At 39.9% G+C, this 8,698-nt stretch overlaps 1 protein-coding gene across 1 annotated transcript in view; it reads left to right on the top strand.

Moving 5' to 3' along the window:
* Nucleotides 1-8,037: 8,037 nt before the first annotated feature.
* LOC106498170 (cytosolic phospholipase A2 epsilon-like) overlaps nt 8,038-8,698 on the top strand; it is a 33,624-nt gene continuing 32,963 nt past the window's right edge. Inside the window, exons 1-2 of the mRNA XM_067296474.1 lie at nt 8,038-8,064; nt 8,529-8,564. Of these exons, the coding sequence (XP_067152575.1) occupies nt 8,038-8,064; nt 8,529-8,564 (63 nt within the window). The remainder of the gene's footprint in view (nt 8,065-8,528; nt 8,565-8,698) is intronic.

Here is an 8,698-nt window from a genome sequence, read left to right as displayed (position 1 = left end):
TTCAGTGTCCTCCTTTTAGGCAGAAGTCTCATTTTCATTGAATTTATCTGTTTGACTGCCATTGAATTGAGCCTAAATTTTTGATGAACTACTCCAGGGTGATCAATATCTGATAAGTAGCTTGATTTTCTACGAACTGTTTCATAAAAATCATCTGGCTTCATCCACTTTTGCTGAACTTCTCTCTGGGCTATTGCCCACTGAATGGATTTTAAAACCAAGGAAACAACTAAGATTTTGAATCCCATACTTACTGGTTTTAGAGAAACGGTTTAGCAGCCTAGCCTTTGGCCATAACCTTATCTTCATTTATTAACCTGCTGTTAGCTCTCAGATGGTCATGGTAATGAAACTTGTGACACCAACTCTATTCACTTCTGCAACCTCAGGATGGTCATTGTGTAGCTGCTGCTACAGCTTTATTCCCACTGCCATCCAAACCACAGGCAGGTGTGCTGGAGAGTTTGTTTCATATCTGTTGGAGATAAATGTCTGTTTAAGAAGAAGTGTTCACATGGTTATTATAAGAACTTATTGTATCATGTATAAATTGATACATGTACAGTGTAATAGCTACTATTTAAATACTAAATACCCATGCAAAATCCTGTTAAAAATAGCGGTCTCATGGATGCAACCATTACAATGCGTTATTTTTATTAAGTTCCACACAGTTTGCCTACTGAGTTTATCTGGGAAGAGAGGCTTCTTGCTTCTGATACCAAAGAACGAGATATTGAGGGGACGAAGGCAACCATGAGCTTTGCTAATGACCTTTGCGAAAGGATGAAAGACAGGCTGCCACTTCAAGAGACCAGTTGAAGATGAAGGGTGGAAAAAAATTCTGTTTTTAAAACCAGAGTGCAGATGACTGGGATAATAATGAGCCATCTAGGAGTTTAAATGCCAGTCTCCCAAATGCCATGGTATTTATGCAGTAATACAGATTGCAACCATTTGAAATTGTTTTGCTAGTGTGACTAGAATTCATTGTATGCTTATCTGTATTTTTGTCAGTCCTTTCTGTTCTCCTTTGCTGCCATCTCATTCATTACACTGATGTATGCATAAAAAAATGCATGCATCTGTTTGGCAGTCTGCCATCCTTGCACTGGGAAAGTGAAATCTTGTCTCTGCTCCTGTCACGTGCTCTTCTCAGAAGGTAAATGGTCTCTGTCATCCAGTCTTGGAGACTCCTGTGTATTTAGCAGGAGATAACCATCATGCTTTGTCACCTCTATGGCAGTTCTTTTTCTATGCATCTGTTCAAAATAACATATCCAAACTGAAGTGCTGAGATAATGCTAGCAGATAGCTCCTGTCAAGCTTTGCTGCAATATGAATCAAACCAAAAAAAAATCTCCCTTTGTAAAAGGAAATTATTGCTGGCAGTAACCTTTGCCACTCTTCACAACATCAAGATGGTCCTGTCCCACAACTCTTTTCTTTTTTTCACTTACTGATGAACATCTGTCTTTTTCAACTCTGCCCTCTTAACCAGAAGGCCAATTTATTTCAGCTACTTTTTGTGATCTTGGCTAGGATAATTTGATGTTCCGTCTCACCAGTAAGATGGCAGTAGTCTTCTGTGAGCAGCACAGAAAAGCAAGATGTCACTTTAGCAGTTCAGTTGTGTTCATTATGGTTTAAAAAAATTAGCTCATGATATCATTTTTTTAAAATGTTTGTTTAAATTTTTTTTATTAAGTATCTTTTGAGTATTTTAATGCTTTTTCAAAAAAATTTTTTTTTTTTCTCCCCAGGAAGATATAGCAGAGGCAGTGCTGTTTGTGCCTGGTGTATTCCACCAACTGGTTGCTGGTGGTTGTAACACTTGGCACTGGGCCTTGAGCTTTACTCACGCAAGGTGTGGCGATGTACATATCTAGCAGTAGATTCAGAAAACTAGGGTGGCTTCCAATGTGCTACATAAAGGAGGGAGTCCATTTAAAAAAATGTGGGCCTGTTAAGCTAGCAACTGAAAATCTTCTTTGCCCAAATTGTTTAGGTTACAACTTGATGTTTTGACTTGAAGGAAAGTCAGACAAATACTAGTGTTTAGGTTGGGACCTGGCTCCAAAGAGCCAATGTCACACACGAGGCTAACGCTTTCCTGGGCTTGCGAACTTCAACCTTCTTGGTGGCTGTGAGTGTTCTCCACAACGGACTTTCATTTGATTTCTTGTCTGGGGAAGAAAAGGCCACTTTCCCTGTCCTGTTAAAGGCAACGTAAAAGTACAGGTGCAGAGATGTTTGTTCAAATGGCTTACCAGCTGCTAAGCAAAAATAACAATAGAGGGAAGAAGTTCAGTATTAGTGATGTTATTTTATATGGGAGGAGTTGCAGCCTGGTGAACTATGGGTTGGATTTTCAAAATGATTTAGCAGTGGCATAACTGCTATTAAAGATCAAGGCAGGTCAGCAACAATTTCTTTTTTGACAACACTGGTTTGTGACCTGTCACACAAGCTCTGCCAAATGTGAGGGTGCTGCCCTGGAAGCAATTAGGTGTGAATATAGTCTCTGGCGGGACTCTCTGAGTCTCTCAGGCTGGCTGTGAATGAAGCTTTACCCCCTTAATCACCTGGTGATGTGAGATGACCTCCTTGTATTCTGAGAACTGATTCAATTCAAATTGCTATCAAGGCTGTGGATTTCTCTGTAAAGGTCCTAGGCTGTGAATCGTGCCACATTTGTGCTGAAAGAATTTCTGCAAAGACTCTCCTGACTAATTAGCTGGCACAGAAAGGTGCTGGCATTCCTCATGTCTATGGGCTGACTGGATTAGGGAAGAGCAGAGGTTACTTGAACAGTTCCTGAACTGCTGAATGAAGCTGGAAAGGTCAGAGGGCCTCGGGCCTTTCATGCAGGGAGGAACAGAGATTCGGTCACACATTCCCATCTCCAGAGCACAGGGAGAGTCGGGAATAATGGTAGTGAGCTTCTGCTTTTTGAGAGAAGGGTTGAATTTGAAATTCTTGCAAAAAAACTGAAGCCAGGATTGCATATATTGAGAAATGTTGGGCCAATACTTCACCGATGACTTCTGGATGGAAAAAAAACACCCAGTTCTTTCCTGTGAGGGAGGAGGAGGAGGAGGAGTGAGATCTTTATCTCTTTATCTCTTCAAAACATTCAAGGGCATGTGAAATCATTTCTAATCAAGTTTCTCAATAGACCTTTGAAGACAAAAGTCATCCTTCATACATGTCACAATCAGGATAGTGCCTTAGTAAAAAAAAAGATATAACACCCTGCTCCCAGTCCTGTCTCTACCCATACCTGTAATCTTCTTCTCTAGTTATTATGAAATCTTGTGCCTTTCATTCTTCAGAATTTAGATTCAGATTCAAACTGAAGGTCTCTTCCCTCTTAGAAATGGGTGATAAAAACTTTCAGATTTTTTTTCTCCAACCTGTGCTTCCCGCCCCCTTAAGATCATTTGGAACATTTTGTGAATTTGTTTATTTCAACAAGTTGTATTGGTTAAAGAAGAAAGAGAACTCCACAAAATACTAAAAAATCTAAATATTTTGACTTAAAAAAAACCCCCCTGAAACACTTTGATTTTTTAATGCAAAATGCTTCGTTTAAAGTAACTTCAACTAAAAAAAGTTATACATTAAAAAAAATCTAAACTAGTTTCAGCTGAACAAAACATTTTTTACCTGAAAATATTTTTTGTAGTTTTTACTGATGTTTTAATTGATTTGTTTGTCTCAAAGATAATATCCTTTGCAAAGTTATCTGTTCAGCCAGCATCTCCCCCAAATCGTGTTTTCGCATATTTAGTGCAGCTTTCCTCTCGCTTCCATTCAGATACACCTGTGATTGTAGGCCTTTCACACTTATTCTTTAGACCATGACACTGAAAATTCTACTGATCTTGACAGCTGATTTCTTTTGGCCAAAAGAAGACCTCCGTATCTCTCCTTATGCCTGGACATCTCTGCAAAATTTTGTGCAACTTCCAGTAGAGACTTTATGCTTCCTGCCTGTCAGAACAGGAAATAGTGAGTGAATGGAGTGGTTTCTCTGGAGTCTTGATGCACACTTCTCCAAGAACGGTTTCTTGTGAAATCCTTCTTTGCATCGTATTTGGTTAGCAATACCTAACTTCAAGGATATTGTAGAATATTGAAGAACAGGTATATTGAAATATTGTATATATCAATGTGAAATTAAAATGCCAGACATGTTGATGTGAAAGATAGCTTTTTAACTGGGGTGTTGTCTGAAATTAGTGGCATGCTAAAGAATCACTAGTCAAAGTTGAATCTTTCAGAAACCAAAGTGTGTTGTGATGGGAAAGGAGGTGTGGCGCTTTTGAGCCATGATAAACATTATTTTGTGCAGAGTTTAGCGAGCTTGGTTCCACTGCGTAACTGGAATTTGACTACTTGCTCTCTTGTTTCATTGTCTGAATGAGGTCCGTGTAGTTTCTGTAGCCTGCAGAATTGTTTAAAAAAAACCCACAAAACAAGTGAAAGAGACCTCAGGAGATAGTCTGGCTGTACTTCCACAAATAAAGTTGTGAATAAAGGCAGATCCGTAAACATAGATCTGACACTATCTTTGTTAATTTGCTTTTTATGTTAATTCTGAGTGTTTATTTTCTCATGTGAAACCTGTCTATCATTTTGTAACACCTCTAGCGTGTTTTTGGATAGTTAACTACCCTTCTATTTATGTTCAAAGTGTTTTAATAATGACCAACTCCTGTTGTCATCACAAAGGCGGTACAAGTGTGCTTTTCTCTTGCAAGAATATGAAATCCACCATTAGTCATACATATATGAAAACCTGGATTATCGGAAGGTGACAAAATATTTAAGTGGTATATGGGGTAATTGTAGGATGCTGGATGCACATGTCATTGCTACCTGCAACCGATTGTGCTTAGTTATACAATTGTCTCAGTATCATGTTGGGGAGCTAATGCTTGTAATGGGGTAGTTTAGACGAATTTTGACTGCCCCAGATCAGCAAGATGTTTATATTTGTTCCACTTTGCTTTAATTAAGACACAGATACAAAATTATGTTCATGTAGATGTGACCTATAAAGTAGGTGGAGAGCAGAGGAAAATTATATTTTCCTTTTACTGTCCTTATTGCTCGCACTTTTAGAGACTGTTGGGTATTCCCTCATCAATGTAAATTCTTTCTTGTCTTCAAAGAGAAAAATGAGAGTGTAAGTAGCATGTATGTGTAGAACACTACTGGTTTTAAATTATCTACTTTAGAAATGTGATTACTAAACAAATTGAATAGTCTCAACATACGGCTCATTAGACATTGGGTAACTTCACCCATGAATTTACTTACTGCATGCTTGACAGTTGTCTTTGAAAGCCTTATTGAACTATGGAAGTACTTTTTAAGAAAAATGTGGGAAAAAACAGCATGACACTTAACCTCTGAAGCAGTAATCTTGTTGAAATATAATCTGAAGGATTATATTTCTAGCTCTGCAACACCAGTGGGACAAACTACGAAATCATGATTTATTTGGAAGCAGGTTCTTTACAGACACCAATGATTACCTTTTCCTAGGAGTAAGTGATCAGTTAAAATTTCCTTAGCAATGACAAGGACTTACTATTATGGGTGTTACCAGTATACAGTGCTTAGGTCTATCATTAACTTAGTTCATGAATGAAATACTGCTGAGGTCATAATTTTAGATTTTCACAAATCTTTAAAGACAGTATCTTCTAAAATCTTCTCTTGTGACTTGGATAAGCAATGGTTAAGGGAAGATGACATCAGCTACAAACACATGGTGATCGTGAGCAAGAGAAGAATTATTTTTTAGGGATATGCTTTGGTATGGAAGTAATGAGATTGTTTTTAGAAAAGGAAAACGTAAGCTGAACATTAGGAAAATATCCTGCAAGCAGGGTGCACTGATGCTGAAAAAAATGTTTCAAAGGGTGAAGTGGTATCCCATTTATGGATCTTAAAAGTGATGTGGGTGTACTGTAAGAGAATGTAAGGTCAGGGACAGTCTTGCATTGGCTATGGAATAATTTGGGTGGTATAAATGGCCTGCTCTGTTTCTTGGCTAAGACACGGACAAAGTAATGGGTCTGTTTGCATGAGGAGAGGATAGGGTTCCTCTGAGGGGCTTTCTCCAGGATGGTGTCTGCTGGGACAGGGAAAGGTGAGCTGAATAACCTAGTCCTTTTCATTTGATGTAGAATGTTTTACAGACATTTTTAATAAAAGCTGATTCCCACTTAAAATTTTAATACTGAGATTTTTCCAGGGAAGTATTCTTCTTTCAAAAGCTGGAAAGACCAGTTTTACAAGAAGCACAAGTAGATGATTCTCAGCTGTGACTGCTCCACCTGAATTGGTTCATAAACATTTAACAGAGATATAAATTAATAAAGACAGGAAATGAAGGGAGATATTTTTGTCTTTGGGGCAGAGATATTCATGTCCAGTGGAAATATCTTTTGGTCTTTCTTTCAAGGAATCTTTCAAATGCTGCAAGTTCAGATTAATGTCTGAACCATTTTGCTTTGATTTCAGCTTGGATCCATTTTTATGGAAGTATCAGATAGTACTGCTGTGTATTTTGGACGAGGCCTTATGAACAATCATCACATGTGCATCACAGACATTAATAGAAAAGAAACTGGCTTGTTTGTAAGAAGAGGATTTTATTCTAGCTGTGTTCCTTGGACAACTTTTTCCCTCTTCCTCTATCCATAGCGTCTTTGATACTGGCCTCTGTGGTACAAGGGAGTGCAAGTAGGTGGCATTATCTGTAGTTTGCAAGGTCACTTTCTTTACCCACATGAAGTGAAGTAGCCATCAATATGAATGAGACTGATCTGGAAAGGAGTGAAGGATACAAAACCTTTACCACCACGTGCTCTGTGCCCTACTTGGATCATCTGGTGATGCAGGAGTGAGCACTGGCCCCCTGCTTTCATTGAGCAGCGAGGAGGGAAGAGGCAGAGGAGCTAGCGTCTGGCCTTGCACGCTGCAGAAGCTGCCGGCCTGCACACACACGTGCTACTTCAGGGCTCCTGTAATGCACTGCTGTTCAAGGCAGTGGGTCACCACCTGCCAGAGTAGTAAGGAGCCAGGGAGGACACGGTGCTCAGATGTTTCTCAAGCACAGTTGGCCTGTTGGGCCTGCTGTGAGAGTGAGCACATGTAAGAGCCCTTTGAAGTAGACACTGAGGATGGGTGAACTGAGCTCTCTGGGCCCACGCAGAAGAGCACAACCCTCTCCCTGCCTCACCCCTCCGCCCCCAAGTTCCCATCTCCTGCCTAACTCCTCCCTTCCCTGTCATTGCATCTAAAATCAAACTGTAAGCTTTTCTGAACAGGGTTTATAGTTTTTTAGCTATACTGTAAATACCCAGTGTTCTTTGGGTATGTGGTGAGGTCACTGAGTGTAGCACAGAAATGCATCTTTAGAGCAGTATGGGTCCTGTGAACCGTAGCACAGCAATGAGTTAATTTACCGTGCCTCTCAGGCAAACAGCCCTTGCTGAAGTACATGCTGCTACAGGAAAGCTACTGGAGGTATCAGAGTTCCATGTTTGGAAGGTAGCTGGTATCTCTCCCCACTACCCTGTAACACTGCAGTGGCAGTGTAAAGATACTCGGGGAGCTGTAAAATAATTAGCCACAAGTGCTTTGGTATCCCTTGTGAGTTAGCCATGTTGCATAAATGTAAAAGTTCTCAATAGTAGTAAAATATGAGTAGTATTTTCTAGAAAGCAGCCTGTGGGCAGAAAGAGGTTTTGGCACTCCCTTTCTCCCTTCCCCCCGCAAAATCACAGTAGGTAGAAAAGAAATTGCTCTTTATTCTGCTGACTCAATTGACTTGCCCTAATAGGCTGCAGGAAGCAGGGAGGGGATAGTTTAATGACTGGAAATAACAAAGGGGTGGAGCAGCTGAGCCTTGTCATAAAATCCCTATTCCTCCACCCCTAATCTGCATGAAGAGGTCCTGCCAGCTGTAGGACTCGGTATCTTTTAACATTGGATTTACATGCAACGGGGGCTGCAATGGGATTGAATTTAAGTTCGAATGAGGTAAGCCAAAGGAGACCATAGCTGACAAAGTAGTTAAAATTGCCTGATAGTCCAGTTCAATTGATCGTTGTAGACAACAAGCTGTTTCTGGTATAGGGGCAATCCATGGACAGCAAGTTCGCTGCTCCTCAGATCCCATGGTTGCAAGGACTGTTCTCCTAGTCTAGCTTTATAGAGAACCCTGTGGCATGTCTGCATTTTGGAGTTATGTCTTAGGGTTAGCAATGCTACTTACTGTGCTTCCTTAGCAAATGCTTTGTGTCAAGGAAACCAGAAGGTGGCACAGAATTTTTGTTATGGGGTTGGGGGGAAGTATTAGTAAACCACCTAATGACTGTTGTTAATGAGCATGGCTCTAAGTATGGTTTTGAATCTGAGATTTTTAAATGTCAGCCTAAAATAAAAGTTGAAAAAGCTGTAGTTTAGTTTTGTCTTTTAACTCTTCCTTGTGTTGTTTTTTCTAGACTTTTACCAGCACCTCAGCGCAAGCAGTGAGAGCGGTAGGTAGTTATTAGATGGCTCTTCATTAAATGCTGTCCAGTGCTGAATATAGATCACAAGAAAAAAATGTTAGGAATTCAGTTGCTTGGGGGAAAAACACACTGGAATATTTACTGAATGCTGAAAGGTTGAG

This window comes from Apteryx mantelli, chromosome 4 (assembly GCF_036417845.1).
Source record: "Apteryx mantelli isolate bAptMan1 chromosome 4, bAptMan1.hap1, whole genome shotgun sequence".
NCBI lineage: Eukaryota > Metazoa > Chordata > Aves > Apterygiformes > Apterygidae > Apteryx > Apteryx mantelli.
Note: the sequence above shows the minus strand (reverse complement) of the source record. Positions and strands in the feature narration are given on the sequence as shown.